Below are 18,280 nucleotides of genomic sequence, written 5' to 3' on the forward strand. Positions count from 1 at the left end.
CACAGTCTGTTTGATAAGGTATTAATAATCCTTATTTAAGCCAAGCGCTACCAGCTAGCATGGTACTCGGCTACCTGCTAGCATCCTGCGTCGTAATAGCGCTCAGAGCCTCGCCCCAAGGTCACCTCACTTGCGGCAGCGGGAACCAGAACGACGTCACGCGGAGTTTTTCCCGGCATTCATACTTACCCGTCGCGTTTTCGCGCGCTTGAAAATTTTCACTTTTAATTTAATCGCGAAAAATAGATATAGTCTCATAAAAAACTAAAAGCGTTAAATACGTACTCCAGGAGTGATAATCTTTCGATTTAGGCAATAAAAAATAATAGGAAACCACCCTATTTGAGCATTACGCCAAAATGCTAAGCCTCCGTCGTATTTCTTCTTCTTCCCGGTATTTATTTTCTTGCGCAAAATGCTTAAATAAAGTCAGAAATATGTCGTGTTTGGTCTTATTCTTTTTTAAATTACGCGCACATTACTAATATTTCAATCCAATAAAGGTGTAATAACAATTGCCGAAAGTCATTGTTAGACACCTTTCGGGCTAGTAGATGACTCATGCAGCAGTTGACCTCGAGAAAGGGGGAAATTCGAAGCAGGTAGGTAGAAAAAGGTCAGTGGGTGAGAAAAGGGGGTGGGTGCGAGACACGTTTCTATTTTTCTCGCGTAACTTGATATTTTTTGAAGCTAAGGTTTTTGTAATACAATCCCTGCGCGAGCTGGGATCTTTTGTTTGATTTCGGAGAAGAGGAAATCGTCAAGAGTGGGTGAGGCGAATGCTGAATGGAGGGGATAGCAGATCGTGGGAAATGCGCCAATGTCACTATCCCACGGCACTGAGTTCCTCCCTATGGTAGTTTCATCTCCTGGGGAAGATTCAAAATAAGTGCTTGTCATTATTAGCCACAAAGGACACACGGCAAACACCTCCTCTCATTTTATCATAAGATGGATGCGGGAAAATGGTCAGTGGGGAGAAAGAGGGAAGGGTGAAACACGATTCTATTATTTTCCGGTAACTTGATATTTTTTTCAAAGCTGAGGTCTTCGTAATATGATCCCTGCACGAGCCGGGACCTTTTTTTTGTTTTCGGGGAAGAGGAAATCGTCTGAGAGGGGGGGGGTGAACGCTGAATGGATGGGGATAGCGGATCGTGGGAAATGCGCCAATGTCGCTATCCCACGGAACTGAGGTTCTCCTGATAGGGGACACCTGGGATTTTCGGATTTTTTTCATCCGATCAATTTCGGTTACCCACGTCGAACTCTTTTCACCGCTCAAACCCGTGAATTTGATGTATTTCGTCAGCTTGCCTAAAACGGCGCTGCATGCACTAGACGAGTTCTCATTTTTCCGAGCCAACTACCAACGACGTGCGAGCGACAGTGTATGACGCGAAATTCAAAGTATTCGAGGTATTCGAGACGGTACCTTTGGCATAACTATTCGAGATCTCGAATATCGAATACTTTCTATTATTCGAGGTATTCGAGTATTCGCGGATACTATTCGCACATCTCTAGTAAAAACTAGTCAAAAGGGCATACTCAGGATCAAAACTGGGGGGGAAGCAAGCCATGGTCATTCAAGTTGTGTCATTTTAGCTCGGAAAAGGTGAATAAAACCAACATTTTAAGAAAATTATAATAGCGCTTCATTTGTTTTTAAAATCATTTGCTTGGAAAAAGAGGATTTTTATTTTAGCCACATGTCTTATATGTACTGATAAAATTTTTATGGGTTTAAAGTAAAATTTGTTCCAAACTTTCATATATTTTGAAATTTATGCTTCTTGTGGGGGCAGCTGCTCCCTCCAGCCCTACACTAGGTACGCCCATGGTTATGCATACAATTTAATGAGAGTATAAAGCCGAAAATTGCAAAAGAATTTACAAAACAATCACTTGTGAACAAGAGAATTATCCCACAAGTTCTACTCCAGAACGACATGAATATAAGATTTCTCCATGCAAATTGAAGCCCTTAATTCATCTATTGGTCAACAGCAGATACCCCAGTGTCATTTCCTTCGGATTGCTTTGATGATCTCACATTAGATGAAACATATTGGTCAACAGATCCCCACTCTCGACTACCAGACCCGCGAGAAATTGACCTTTTATTCATGATAAAATCTAAAATCTGACAAAAAAGTGTAGGAGTTACGCAGTACACCCCATGAAGAATCAGTGATTGGTATGAAGTATGCAGTGGATGAGGAGATTAGTTTGCTATGTTTCCGATTCTAAGACGTAACTATGACAAATATCTACCATCCCCGTAAGGAGAACTGTATGGGCTAAGATGATGTGGAAACACAGTCATCAGTACAACAACAACTACCAACACTAGGGAATAGGGTGGTTTCCCATTATTTTTTTATTGCCTAAATCGAAAGATTATTACTCCTGGAGTACTTATTTCACGCTCTTAGATTTTCGAATGACAATATCTATTTTTCGCTACTAAACAAAATATGAAAATTTTCAAGCGTGCGCAAACGCGACGGGTAAGTATGAATGCCAGGAAAAAATCCGTGTGACGTCGTTCTGGTTCTCATTGCCACCCTGTGAGGTGACCTTGGGGCGAGGCTTGAGCGCTGCTACAATGCAGGATGCTAGCAGGTAGCGGAGTACCCCACCAGCTGGTGGCGCTTGGCTTAAATAAGGATTATTAATACCTCATCAAACGAAGGAAACTTTCCAACAATTGACACTTTTAATAGGTGATTATTAAGAGACGTTTCCCTGAGCTCTGAGCCTCATGCATGCATTGGTAATCTCAGACGACGTAAAACTCCTATCCACTCGTATAGAAACTAGGTCCCTGTGACGTCACGTGGAGTGGCATCGCATGGGCGGCAATCTGGCCTTTTTCAAATGAGGATAAAATTGACCCTTGCCATTCGTCTAAACCGGTATTTCTAAAACCAAATAATTTGTATATTATGAATACACTAATGGTGGGTAACGAATCACAATCAATGCCTTTCGATTTCTTGATGAAGGAAACTACCCTATTCACACAATACAGCACTCTCGTTATTACTATGTTCAGGGGACTGAAATACCGGAGGTTCATAATAACGAAGTTCGTACGAACGTTCCTTTTAAGAATCGTCGAAAAAACCGTATGTGATAAACGCGATTAAATTACGTGGAAATATATATAAACAGGAAAATTCGTTTCAGTTTTGGCATGCGGCATGACATAATCGAGGGTTGATATCCTCCCAAGTACAGTAAGTCCGATATATGAACTAGATGCGTTCCAAGACATTGTTCCTAAGTTGATAAACCTATGGTCCGGCCGCCAAGAGTTGTCCGCTGACAGGCAGAATAGTCTAGGTCGGGGCAGCGTTGCCAGGTAAGAAAGTGAAATGCCTATAAAGGGCTCCGTGAAGAAAGGAGACGGAAAGGACGACGAGCGTGAAGGACCCAGTGGAAGAATTGCTTGCTTAGTACATTCAAATTAAGGGCATGTTTCAGTGGATCAGGCTTATTTAGCTGCTCTTTATGCATTTGACAACGTTGTACGACTAGGCGATGGTGTGAGGTGCGTTTGGGGGACAGCGATTGGCTGCAAACCGTACTGGCGAAGGGTTATCCGCACCTCCTATTGTGCCGTAATCGGACAACTCTCGCTGGCCGGACTGTATGCAAGGCATTAAGGAGTACGGTTATCCTGCAGAATGCAACACTTCATTACAATTGTGCAGTAACTCACGATTGTGACGAACTGATCTTGCTGGGCGTGCCACGCAATGCAGCCGAAAAAAATCGCTCTCCGCAGCAAGGAACAATGGGCGAAACACTGAAAAGTTCCTAACTTCACACCGGATTCAATGATACTTTGTTTAGATTATGCCCAGAATATGATTTCCTCTATGCCACACCGCGTAGAAACGGCCAAATCAAAAGGTGCCAAATTCGAACTTTGAAATTTTTGAATGCTGGCATCTCTGAAAGTTCGTAAATCAAATGTGCGTAGGAAGAGAACTAACTGTACATCAAATTTACAAGCTGTAATGAGTCTGTTACCATGATTCCCCAGGAATGAAGCTTATTACATGACGTTGCGTGTATGGTGAAGAAAGAACCATAAATGACGCTCTTGGTCACAGTGCACGAGGAGAACTTAAACGTGGCATGATTATTAAAACTTAGCGTGGTGAATATCCATCTAAATGCCATCGCTTATGCGTGGAACTTCGTAATAAAGTTCATTTTGTCACCGCTGGGACCGGGACTGAGGTTTGTAATTTCGTAAAAACGAAAATTTCGTAATAGCGTTTCTTTTCCTATAGCTTGGATGGGCCTTTTCCTCGAGACCAACGATTTTCTTTGTAAAAACGAGAACTTCTAAATAACGTTGTTCATATTAACGAGAGTCTACTGTATATAACATGATACACTCTCACAAGCTAACAGAGATAACTCAGGGGCCTTGAACGAAATAAAAGCTTAGATAAGAGGAGAGAAGAAAACTCGAAACAAAATGGAGATGGTAGACAATAATAAATATCTTCAACTTAAAGTTAGTGGATGAAGATAAGAAAGAAGAGGGCCTCACACTTTCCAAGACTTTCCTCCAACATGAAGAAGAAGAAAAACAGTGTCAGAGGTGAGTAAAAAAAGTCACTGTAGAATTAACTTCGATTATGACGAGTTGAAGGATGAAATACATACTTCAGTTACAGAGAGCCATAAAGCACCCATTCTGATACCATGTAAACACAGAGGCAATGCTTGTAAATATAACACAAGTATGTTTCAACAGAGTCATTTTCGGATATATAAAAAAAATCAACGGTAAAGGAAGTAACATATTTAACATTTGTCATTTTGAATCTTGTTACAGTTTTTTACACTACGGTGAAAGGAAAAACTAAGGAAGGAGCTAATAAGTAAGCACGTTGGTGTTTTCTTATGACCAGGCCAGCAAACATTCAGACTAATGAAAAAATGGGAGGCCTAACTTTCAGCACTTCCCTAGATGATGTTACTTATTATATCATCGTTTTAGGATACAGTGGAATCCTGATTTAAGGTTTTTCAGGGGGGACAAAATTTAAAACACTAAATGCGGAAAAACACTAAATGAGGACCTGCCATTTTTTTTCAGGTTTTAGGGTCTGTAATGATTGGAATGGCTCTTTATGAATAAAAAATATTATTTTAAGTAACTAAAATGTGCTGAATGCAGCAAAAAATTCTTTAATGAAATGTTCTCTGCCCTATGAAGGTTGGATAATACTTTTCAGGAATCAGCTAAAAAAATGGGTAGTAAAAATAAGTAATGAGAGGATGACAATTGTTTTAATGAAATATTTTAAGAAAATTCTAATAAACATCAACTTAAAAGCATTCCCACACAGATTATTATTATTTTGGTCATTATTGATTCCATTTTTATGCATATTTCAGTGGTCTCGATGAAATTTAGAATTTTTTCTGTAAAAGTGACATGTAGATGACTATAACATTTCTAATATAATAAGAAAAGGTGTAAGTAGGTACTCGAAAAATCATGAGGAATGAGTGAAATAAAGGGAGAGCAGAAGATCGCTAATCCCGAATTCTCAACTACCGAATATCTAGTAAAAGGGAGGTTTTCTGGAATTTTGCCAACTTAACGTTTTCTGTTGCCTCGGCGAAACAAGGGATTTATGAGCCTTTAAAAAGCCTCCTATGCGCACATTTTGGATTTCGAGGTCATCCAAAAAAAGTAGAATCTTACTTTAGTATGCGTCAAGTCGATGGTGATTCAAATCGATGATAACACCAGATTCGTTGTCATATATCCGCGGCCTTATGCAGGTCGAATGGAGCCGGGAGAAGTTGCTTACGCGGCGCGCTGATCACCTTGACTCCGACTCGCCTTGTTTCTCGGCAGCTTTTAATAAAATTTGGTTGGACCTTGAATAACGATTAGCTAAACTCTGTTAAGTGAAAAGGTTTAATCTTCAACAGAACTGGATTTCATCCGAAAAATTGTCAGTGCCTCTGGAGTTTGGCAATTTCGTCAGGGTTATGATGTCGAAGTCAACCACCAAGGGATACCTGCCGAATTTTCGTATTTTTCCACGCTCATCTATTCTACCGTAAGTATGCGGTGATTTTTTTCCAGCATGAGCGATTTATTTAGAGCCATGGACCGTGATAGTTCGTCACAACTCCGATTGTCATTCTCTTTTGACATTAATTAGCACCAGATAAATATTTTTGAATCGACAGCGATATCAACCAGCCGTATGTCGATAAATTGGCTCCGGGATATCTAAATTACGATGTAAAATAATGTTGTTCCGTAGGGAAAGAATGCTCTCACTCACGGTCATGACAGGGGAAACACTTCCTCTGTTCTTTCGCTGTTCCTCCGTGGAAACTGACCTTGGAATGGATTACAGAAAGAATCTTCTAGTGAACTGCGCAATTTATATTGGGCCTCCTCTTTTGAAAAGAGAAAGTAGCCGACTGAAAAAATATTGGGCTAATAATCGACTGCCCGTAGGGAGTAGAGTTGAAAGGGGCATAAGCCATCAATTGAAAACATAACGAGAAAACCATTATTGTAGCGGCCCTCCCCTGACAAAAATAAACTCCACCATGGTGGGTACAGGAAGGGTACAGGAAGGGTGGCATCCTTCATGGTGGGTAGTTACCCTTGCACAACCCACGCCCTACCCACCATTAAGGGTAAGGGAAGGAGAGAAAAATCCTTCGTGTACCCTTCCTTGGAACTCCTTCCCTTACCATCCGTGTATCCTTCCTCAACCCACCATTAAGGGTAAGGGAAGGAGAGAAAAATCCTTCGTGTACCCTTCCTTGGAACTCCTTCCCTTACCATCCGTGTACCCTTCCTCTACCCACAATTAAGGGTAAGGGAAGGAGAGAAAAATCCTTCGTGTACCCTTCCTTGGAACTCCTTCCCTTATCATCCGTGTACCCTTCCTCTACCCACCATTAAGGGTAAGGGAAGGAGAGAAAAATCCTTCGTGTACCCTTCCTTGGAACTCCTTCCCTTACCATCCGTGTACCCTTCCTCTACCCACCATTAAGGGTAAGGGAAGGAGAGAAAAATCCTTTGTGTACCCTTCCTTGGAACTCCTTCCCTTATCATCCGTTTACCCTTCCTCTACCCACCATTAAGGGTAAGGGAAGGAGAGAAAAATCCTTCGTGTACCCTTCCTTGGAACTCCTTCCCTTATCATCCGTGTACCCTTCCTCTACCCACCATTAAGGGTAAGGGAAGGAGAGAAAAATCCTTAGTTTACCCTTCCTTGGGACTTAGCATTTATAACTGAAGAAAGCATATCCTGAAAGTCTCCTTAGCTACTTTCACCTGCTAAAGAGTATTGAGTTCCGTACAAGAACGTAAGCAGTCTTTGAAAGCAAAGATAGACGGGCTACACAACTAATCTTTAAAATTTCCCTAAGGAAAACAATAATATACATATTCAGGGGCGTATCCAGGGGTGGGGTCCGGAGGGTTCGGACCCTCCGCCCCCCCGAAGTATAAAAACACAATCATTTTCCTTCATAATAGAAATCAAAATATTGAAAAATAATGAATTTAAAAAATATTTCTTTGACTATTGAAGTGTTTTCGATTATGAAAAGTGTTTGAATAAGTTGAACTCCAATACTTACTATCCTGTTTTTCAAAAATTTTCCCACCTGGTTTTGGACCCCCCCAAACGAAATTCCTGACTACGCCACTGTACACAATAGTTTCTGTAATTGTGTGAAAAAAGCTCATTTAGAAGTTCTTCCATTCACGTTTTAGGATGTAACCTATTTGTGTGGCTGACAATGAGACATCGCTAGAGCGATGTTCAGTATTAGAATGCCGATCTTATTTTCTGAAACGAAATAGGTGTGGTAGAAAAAAGTCACAGCTTTCTTCCACATAGGCCCGGATGCGATTCTCATCTTAAGATTTTGTAGTATAAGTTCCGTTGAGAAACTACTCCTGTAAGTACCTCGATAGCCGAGGTTGTAAAATCTCTAGTTCGTGAACCTGTAATACGTAGGTCCAGGGTTCAAGACCACGTGAAGGCTTATTTTTTTTATGCCCTATAACTTTAGAAATCACTGTAGCAACTCTTCCCCATTCGTTTAATTTAGTTTATTAGCGTTTTTTTAAATTTTTATGTTAATTTATGGATTTTTAGTTTTTATTTTATCCTACCCTTCCTGTACCCTTCATTGAGGCTGGCCAAACCCTTCCCGTACCCTCCAGGAAGGAGAGGGCGTACCCACCAATGTTCTAAAATACCCTTCGTGTACCCTTGCTGAAGGGTACAGGAAGGGTACACTTATCCTTCCTGTACCCTTCATCGAGGCTGGCCAAACCCTTCCCGTACCCTCCAGGAAGGAGAGGGCGTACCCACCAATGTTCTAAAATACCCTTCGTGTACCCTTGCTGAAGGGTACAGGAAGGGTACACCTATCCTTCCTGTACCCTCAATGGAGGGTAAACCTCTCCTTAATGGAGGAGTTTATTTTTATCAGGGTCGGAGGATAACTCGTGTCATCAGTCGTCGCGTATCATCGAGGTCAAGTTCAAGAAGTGAAGGATAAGGTAGCTCGAGGTTATTAAGGGATGACTTTGCTCCATTAGATCGGATCTGATATGAAAAGTAAGTGTCTGGTGTTTGGATCAGAAGGGGAGCGAAACGTTACGAGAAGACAAATCACCCAACTCAAATCACTCGCTGCGCTCGCGGAAGAAAGCAGTTGAAGAAGCGTTCCCCGGTAGATTCTATCGACTCTTGGTAAACTTTCATGAGACTGTTCTTGTTGATGAGCATAAATTCGAAGATTTGGATGAACCGTCATGAAAAAACGTTAAATCGGGCAAAAAAATCTTGGGCAGGACAAATTTTTACGACCATAAATGCGGAAAAACGCAAAATGCGGAAACACTAAATACGGATAATTTTTACATTGTCCTAATAAGGAAGGAATCGGGAATTAAAAAAAATAAACGCTAAATGCGGAAAAACGTTAAATGCGAAGACGTTAAATCCGGATCCGACCGTATTCATTAAGGGATTTCTGTACAAGAATAATTTTTCTATCCTTGGCACTTTTATGGTATGAGTAGAAATTACATCATATAGCCATAAATCGAAACTTGAAGCTTTTACGTGGTGGAAGGGCTCCATATTAATTATGAAATACACTTTGTTACTTCCACAAAATCTTGTGGAAGTAACAAAGTGTATTTCATTATTAATATATGGCCATATTTTCAAAATCATTCACATTTATGAAATGATTGCGAAACCACGGCCATATGAAAGAAATGTGTATTCATATGAATAGTAACGTGGGATATAAAATACCGGAATGAAAACTCTAGTATCAATAATTTATTCATCGGGCTAACTGAACAAAAATTAAAATTCATAAAAGTCAGATGTTTGGAATTTTGAATGAATTCAGCTTCTTTCATGCACACAGAATCTAAGTTTTTCTACACAATAACATTTTAAATAGGTACCTCTGCCATTCCTTTCCACCTGACACTGTCATGTAGTGGTTAGCATGCACAGCTGCCGCTTATAGGTTCACTTCTCCCCGTATCCATTTTTCTTACCACCATTAGGATAAAGTACGTATGCATTGTATCTTCACCAGCCAGTCGCTTACATTTGTTAAATTTTTGCTGTATATGGGAAAATCTGTTATAGTGGCTCAGCTCTTATAAAGACTCACTGAATTTCACCGGTAGGCTTTTAAATTCATGTCGGGCAGAGCAGCGTAGCATGTGTAGTACGTTGTTCTGCCACCTTTGGTGCTCCAACAGAAGCGATTTATGCTAATCAGTGGTGACAGCATTCCCTACTTCCCCTATTCTTCCCTAAAATCTTATCCTTGCATCATTTAAGTCCCTTAGCTTACGATAAGCTGCTTATAATTTTTTTCTGTAAGAAAACAATAAGAAATGCGTAACTCTCTTCCTTTTGTGCTATCTGGGAAATAATTTCATCATAGCATAAAAATAGAATACCTAGGTATGAAAGGTAATACCTAGTAACAACAAAGATTCGAGTTCACCCAACTACCCTCACGAATTATTTTCTGCTCAAATCTCAGAACACTAAGTTACCATATCCAGTGCTGACACCCATTACCAGCACACATATCTGCCCTCCATCTTTCTGCCCTTCTTCCCCCATTTGCCTCAAATCAAATGTCACTATAACTGCTTGACTAATTGACAAAAAAATGATATAAACAAACACTAAAAACATTACATATTAATCCATTTAGCTACACACTGCCTCCAAGATGAGTAAAAAAATTTCAAATGCTTTTATAAAGGTAAAAAGAATTTCAATTTAACCTTTAATCTTGTTGACTTCACATCTTAACACACACAACAAAACAAAAAAAACCTTTATTAAGAAATTCCAAACAAGGAAAACTATAAAACCTAATCAATGAGAAGGTACCTAATAAATTTATCCATTTGGATGGATAACATTCTCATCCTAAGTCATTTTGGGGCAGCAGCTTTGGTAAATCAGAGTGCAAACGCGCAATCCTTCAGGAGTCCCAAAACGTAACCATGGCCTCGGACTCCTTCGCACCAACTTCTTCCATGACTTCACTGCTGAGAGTTGAGATTTTGAGGAAGGAGGTACTTGGCATTTTTTTCAAAAAGACAAAGTGATGTTTGCCTTGCAAGGGGCCCACACGACTGACAGGCAGCCAAAACCTTATCACCCAAGCTTAGGCTTTAGCAGCAATTCATTTCTTCATTCAGGCAAATGAGAATCTTGGTGATGAGGCAAGTAGAAAACAGGGTCACACCATTTTCACCAAATGGTCATATATTAGCCAAGGAGAAATTTGTTTTTGCCAACTAATGGGAGGAGCTATAAAGATAGAAATAGAAAAATGGCCACATCATTAAAACAGACATTGACATTAGGCTGAGTGTTCGATGGCAGAGGATATTTTGCCCTTCAAAGTAACTGCAGTTTTTATCCCATTTGTGTGTGTGTTGCTATTAAGGATAGCAAAATAAAATCACTCAAGAGGTGAGGAAACACCAACTTTGAGGATAAGCACAAAAACATGAAATGAAGCAAGGGAGCCAAGGCTTTCATTCCTAATCATCAAGAGACTCATTTCCCCCCTATTTACACCAGCAAAGGCATCCAAAGCTCAAGTAAACATGAGCCAACGGAAAACCTGGGAAGAAAAACCCAATCACCCCAAGGTATGTAATATGGATTTGAATATGGATTTTACCTGGAAGCTTTCACATTGATTGTACCTTGGATAAGTTAATTTTGTTTTTAATATCTTTTTCATAGTTTTTTCTTCTTTTAAAATTAAAATTTGATAACAATGAAATATAACCTACTAAGCTTCAATGAGGTCACCTACTAAAGATGCCATCGAGAAGGGTAAAAATATTCTTAAAAACAAGCAAAACATATTTTGATTTTTCGATAGCCCTTGCCACTCTCCTCCAAGAAACTCCTACAGATAGCAATGACTAAATCTTAAATATTTAAAGTTGACCATTACTGGTAATTTTTTAAAAATTAGTCCTCTACGCAAACCATAATATGAGCTTTAGAACATACTTTAAGGAACACAATGCTGTGACCATCAACCCTAAATATGCCAAACCATTTATGCGATAGATACCACACCGTGTTAATTTTGAATCTTCAGAAGCATTTTCTCAAACTATTGTTTGAGGGGCATCATCCCTCCCATGAATGTTATAAAATGATCACTAACTACCACCACATCAACTTATAGCTTCATAATCTGTTAGTCAGCAATGTCACTGGCACGCCTAGCTGTCTTCGACTTATTTCCGCTGCATAGAAAGGCTTAACAAAAGACATCTTTCCTCATGGCAAAGAATGAATGCAATGGATGAGCTCAAAGAAGCCCAAACATGGATGTGGTGGCATTGCAGAGCCCTCTTGCACACTTACCTGTTCCAACACTTAATGGGAAAGAGGCAAGGTCGCCATGAGGGCCAAGATTCGATTGGGCCGTGAAAGTCCTTTGAATTCACTTGCCTCAATCCAGAGAAGAAATTCCATCCCACTCCCTTCCATGCATCGTCACTGCATTGTTTGGACGGCACTGCAGCATACTTGTCAGTGGTGACTTAACATCTGAGCGGCACCCCACAGTGTGGGATGAATGAGGAAGATCACAATGAACGATCCCCTCTTCTTCATCACAATGATCTCCACGGGCATGCAAGCTGCTCTCCCCGGGCCCCCCAAACTTTTAAGCACACATTCAATTCACGGACATTCTTGGCAGGTGTTATACGAGGTATGAATGCCAGCCACGTACTTACATAAGCACAAAAATAATTCAGTTTAATGAGAGGCATCACACAACAGACTATCTACGCGTACAGAATAGAGAAGCGGTATACACCCCATGTTACTCCCACAATCATGAGCAACAGAAATGTACCTCCAATGAGCAGGGATGGGCATTATTTCAAATACAAGTGTATTAAGATATGTATTAGAAATACATCTGTATTTGGTATTTCAAATACACAACCTGAATGTATTTTGCATTATAAATACAGATTTGTAGTATTTTCCTACTCTGAAATACAAAATACATCAGTAAAATATTATTGTAGAAATTGAAACGAAAAGGTTAATTTCCATTGCGCAGAGGCTCAAACAATAAATACCAAGTGAGAGAGACAAAGAGGATTCAGAAACAGACACTGGCATAATTCTACCGCACCACTTGAGGTGTGCAAGTGACACCTAGAATTTGCTGGCAACAACTGATTTATACAATGCTCTGAAGGGTTCATCCGTCAATACAATACATCATCCATCTCTTACTATGTGCTCCACATTATGGAATGCATCGTGTCGACCAAAATCTTTTTAAGTCATTCATGGTTTAATAGGATATAAATTATTGTATCCTTTTCCCACAAGGTGGAATTCACTGTATGACTCAATTAGTAAATTAATATTAAGTAAATAATAATAAAATAGGTTGAATGGTTTTGAAACTCAGTTTAAGCATTCATAGAGAGCAACATTTGAGAAGTTTTACTATAAAAATGAAAATATAGCGTATGAATATAGACCTACATGCTTTTCTCATGCCCTATTAGTAACTATCCTTAACATGCTAAAGCAGGTAAAATATTTATTTTATGATCATGTAGATTGCATACGAATGTATTTTGTAAATTTAAAATACTATTTCGTATTTCAAATACCCAAGTCAAAGGTATTTTGCATTTAAAATATATCTGGAGCAGTATTTTGAATTGTGTATTTCAAATACTCCTTGGCCTGAATTTTGCCCTGCCCTGCTAATAAGTCAATTGGATGTGGTAAAAATCTAATTAAAATAAACTAAGGAAAGTTAGGAAGTTAGTTGGTGATTAAAACAAAGTGAAATTCATTTCCTTAACATTTCCTGTTCATCACCTCAGCAGGTGTCCCAACAAACGCTCCAGCCATCCCTGCAGTCATGCCCAAAGCCGCCTTCATGAAGAAACCAGGGGGAGCTCCGCCTTCCCTGCATTCACATAAGAGGTAACACCTTGTCATCTAATTTCCTGAACATAAAATTTCAGTCACAGGAAAATCATTCTAGGGATAACATATACTTACCCAGCAAATTTCTCAAATAACCAAGAGTATATCCCAAGTCGTGTAGTGGTATATGTGGCTTGGCGAAGTAGACCCGCTGAGAGTCCATTGTATAGAGCCAAAATGCCCTCTTTCTGAATAATACCTCTAAGAGCATGAAAACTAGTTTTATATTCTTTTGCTTTACCTCCTTCTCCACTCAATTGCATTCGGTTTTTAATCAGATCCAGTGGCTGTACGAAGCAGGTTGCTGCCATCCTATAATTTCAACCAAACAATTATATAAGATGGTACCAAAGCAAACATCCTCATTAAAAATAATCGCAAAATAATTTTTTATAAAAAGTTGCCTTCATAATAACCTGATCTCAATCAAGCAGAGGGTAATTTAAGACATTTGCTTAAATAGGTGGACAATTTATTCTTAAACTTTGGAATGCACACAAAGATCGTCAGCCTCGGTGGCGGCAGGGATAAGTCCTCGCCTACCATAACAAAGGTCCCCCGTTCAAGTCCCACCGGGATAGGATGCCCCTTCCACGACATGTGATGGTGTGTGTGAGATCGCCTGTTGTCGATTGTTATAACTTCCAATGTACAGGCCTCATTGTGCTGTTTTGTGGGGTAATTGAACTAAATAAATAAACATCACTGTTGTGTGACATTTTACAATGAATAAAGTTGAGATGAATGTTTAGGCATTGAAATCAAATGCAACAGTGAGCAGCCAGAGGCTGTGTTGAAAAACTTGAAAAAGCGGTTGGCAGACAATCTTTGGGAAGGCAATCACTCATCCAGTCACCATATCTGTTTACACAATACATGTGTGCAGAAAGGCAGTGATATTACACATGCTCAGAAGAAGAGAAGCAAATTTACGAACATACGAACACGTTTACAAAATTGTGCAAGTTACTATGTTTACACAAAGCAAATTTTGCTGAAATTTCCTTCCTTGGGCACATGCATCACAAAATCAAAATCGATGGTGAGTTATAACTTGGTCCTCCACAAAAGGTGGTACTCCTGAGTGGATGCCAACAAAAGTAGGTCATTGGAACATTAGCCATAAATAAAAGATTCTTTACATATCAGGGAGCTTTATTGTAAGACAAATTTTATATTTCATATAGATTTTAACTGATACAACCAACACAAAATTATCTAATATACAAGTTCACAGCAATCTGTATATCTGATGTATGTATGCATTAACCATTAAAGCAATTTATAAGGTAGTTTTCAAGTCATAAATTTCAATGTCACTGGAATGGTACTTGAGAAAAAGACAGCAATTAAAAGCATGAAAAAATATAGTACTGTCTGGAACATAAAAGCAATTGGCACTTTCAAAACCAACTGGTTCGATAGGTTCTTGAGGCAATAAATACTCATTTCCAAGGATTAAATTCAATGAGGAACATCTACCTATTGCCCTGTCAAAGATATTCATGCGGAGAGAATATTCTTTCATTCATCCACACCTTAAAGGTTAGAAATGGAATTACTTTAACCAGTAAGCCTGGGAAACAAACAGCAAATAGGACCAAGAATTTAGGAACAATGAAAAGCACACCAGAGGTGATTCAATGTTTTCATTAAATACTTAGCTATTTTCGGTTCTCCCATTGTACATTTGTTTTCTTTCATAAAAATCTATAGGCCGTTTTCCAATTTGCAACTATTCGCCCTTCGTGCACTTTTCGGTCGTCAACTTACGGATGTGACGACAGCAAGGGTGGATCCAATCGGCGAGGGCGCAAGGGAACCAAGGGTAAGTGAACAAGGGAACGCGGGTGCTCCCTCGCTCACGTGCCCTCGTGGGAAGTGGACGTGAAAATGGCAATGGCAATGGAAAACTCAGAAATCTTGAACTGGAGTTTTAAGTAATTTTGTGTTTATTATGTGAGCTCCCTTACATAATATTAGATCGCCATTGTGAATTCTTGCTCTTCACATGCAAAAATATAGGTATAAAGGTGAAATTGATTCTCAAATCAACCACTAAATGTCCTAACACTACCTAGTGCATCACATTTCGTTACTGTCAATAGGTCGCATTATTTCCGTTCACACTTTATGGCGCCAGTAGAGCATTAGTAAGGGAGCAGGGTGCAAGGGAGAAAGGGAACAAGTGAATGAGTGCATACTACGTGGATTGGAAAACGGCCATAGTCTACAACCACTCAATAGGAAACAGCATGGACTTTTATTTCAATATGTGATGAATATCAGCATCGACATACAGTTTTATGAAGGGCATAAGATGCTGATGCTGAGAATACATTTTGATGGGAAGATTTCTTTGATTGCTCTCATGAATTATTTTGCTTGAAACATTCACCTGACTTTTTGTGGACCTCAATAATTTACTGACATTACCGTACATACCGTCAGGATAAATGTATGTCAGAATAAAGTTTCTAATTCTACCATTCAATTTTCATATACAGTTATTTTTTACTTAATGATTTACATAAAATGTCAAAACCACTCATTTTTTATTTAACAAATCCGAATGTATGATAATTCCAGGGAAAAACTAACTGCAAATAAGATATGAAGTGAAACACTTTGCACTTTCCACACAAAATTTATTACACTAGAGTCGACATGTTCGAGTTGTGATAATGCTGCAGTGCAGCAAAACATGTTGACTCTAGTGTAATAAATTTTATGTGGAAAGTGCAAAGTGTTTCACTTCATATCTCATAATGGATCTCCACAAAGTATCTGCCTCATCCATCCAATTCATCATAACTGCAAATACATGTCACTGAAGGTGTCTATTAGAGGTAAAATAATTGCCTTGATAAATATTGCATGGAATTTCAGTAAACATGAGCGACAGTTAATGAAGAGTGCTTAGATGAGGATATTTTATGGTTTTCAAACAAAAACTTTGATCCTAGCACAACTCTATTAAAACTTTCAAATTACTGCTGCATTTATATAAGGAAGCAGAATCAATAATGGCCACAGTTTATGACAGTAAACATTGTTTCCATTAAAATTTCCATAAGTCTCTGAATTAAAGTGAGAAGGAAGTTAATCTCTCACATACCAAACTATTACCAATCACATTTCACACGGTTTACATGTTGTCAACTGAACTTCTCTTTCCAACTCACCAATAATAGGAGCCAATTGTAATTCAATTCGGCATAAATAATCAAAAATACTATTCAAAACGCTGTGAATGCATGCTGGTGTAACTTTCAACTGAGAAACATTTTAGAAGCTATTTTTTCATACATGCCAGCTTTCACAAATGTTTTAAATATTATGAAACTGCAATTGACTGGAGACTTATCATGCTTAAATTAATTATTTTCCTTGATACCTAGATGATTATTAATCCATCAAATGGAAGTTTTTGATACATTTAGCCGAAATGAAGGCACATGATAGCTCATTAGCACGTGAGTAAAAGCCTGATTGAGATTCCTCGCAGGCGAGCAAAATTTTACCCCAGGATACCTTCAGTCATAACCAGACGTTAAATTCTAATAATATAATACCTAATTGGAAGAGCACGGCAAAATGGCATGTAAGAACCCACTAATGACTACGCCCAAAAAAGAATGGTGTAGTGACATATAGAAACATAATGACATCCGTGCAATTCTCACTATGTCAGACTCGACTAGATATGATGAAAGGCGATGAATTTGGAGAGATCATCGGTAAGTTTTGTTCCATTTACACTTTTCATGGGTACTTAAGGGTCACCTCCCCGAGTCATAGAAAAATGAGAGTTCGTTTCACGCCCTTTGCCTTGAAAGTAACAGATTTCCTTAAATCAGATTTCATTCGCAAGTGCACCTTCTAAAATGTTTGAAGTAGTTAAACTACCCGGGAGGAAAGTTTGATAAAGTAATGAATTAAAAACTCGGGGTATATTAACTTGTCCTTGAAGTAATGAGAGTAATGAAATTACGTTGTGCACTTTAAAATGTCTGGCTATGGGGGTCCCACAAAATTTTTATAATGGAATGAAAGCAGAGGGTATAAACGTCTATACATTTTTCATAACGTCAAAATTAAACTGCAAACAATAACTATCTATCGCATTAAGGGAAGAACTGACTGTCTCAACTATTTGAGGCCGCGCACGATTGTAAAGGAGTCGTAAAAATATAATTTCCCAGAAAAATAAAATTATTCACAAACCCGACGTCCTTCAAATAGGTCCTTCAATATCTGGAGATCACTTAACAACTTATTCATCGAAATTATAGAAAATACATTGACGAATAATCACAACCTTGCCTGCGTATGGAGGGTAAATGAATAATACTCACACAAGAACCGAAACCTTAACCTTGACATATTAACATTTAGCAAAAAATAAACGGGCTGGAAGAATTGATGGCAGTGATATTAAAATACAAAGAAATACAAACTTACCCAGCAGATCCACCGAATAGGAACTTAATGGGCTTTGGAATGACTTTCGCATTATCAGTCATATTGCTCCCGCTTCAATGTGTATTGCACGAAAAGTCTCAACGTCCCTGGATCTCCGTCAGTTTCACGGACCTCTCCAATATCTTTCAGCCGCTTCGAATAACCCAGCATGCTCTATGGAATAACCGCTTCGCAAAGCTCCCGTCAGCTGTTCCAACTAGTGGTACAAATTA

The 18,280-nt window shown here is 39.0% G+C and overlaps 1 protein-coding gene across 2 annotated transcripts in view; it reads right to left on the reverse strand.

The window, feature by feature from the left end:
* LOC124170970 (mitochondrial 2-oxoglutarate/malate carrier protein-like) overlaps positions 1 to 18,230 on the reverse strand; it is a 32,235-nt gene extending 14,005 nt beyond the window's left edge. For both annotated transcript variants that reach the window (XM_046550060.1, XM_046550059.1), the window contains exons 1-3: positions 18,048 to 18,230; positions 13,659 to 13,895; positions 13,473 to 13,563 (exon numbers count right to left, since the gene is read on the reverse strand). In XM_046550060.1, the coding sequence (XP_046406016.1) occupies positions 13,473 to 13,563; positions 13,659 to 13,895; positions 18,048 to 18,109 (390 nt within the window). In that variant the 5' untranslated portion in view covers positions 18,110 to 18,230. The remainder of the gene's footprint in view (positions 1 to 13,472; positions 13,564 to 13,658; positions 13,896 to 18,047) is intronic.
* Between the last annotated feature and the right edge of the window lie 50 nt (positions 18,231 to 18,280).

The sequence above is a fragment of the Ischnura elegans genome, chromosome X (assembly GCF_921293095.1).
Source record: "Ischnura elegans chromosome X, ioIscEleg1.1, whole genome shotgun sequence".
In the NCBI taxonomy this organism is placed as follows: Eukaryota; Metazoa; Arthropoda; class Insecta; order Odonata; family Coenagrionidae; genus Ischnura; species Ischnura elegans.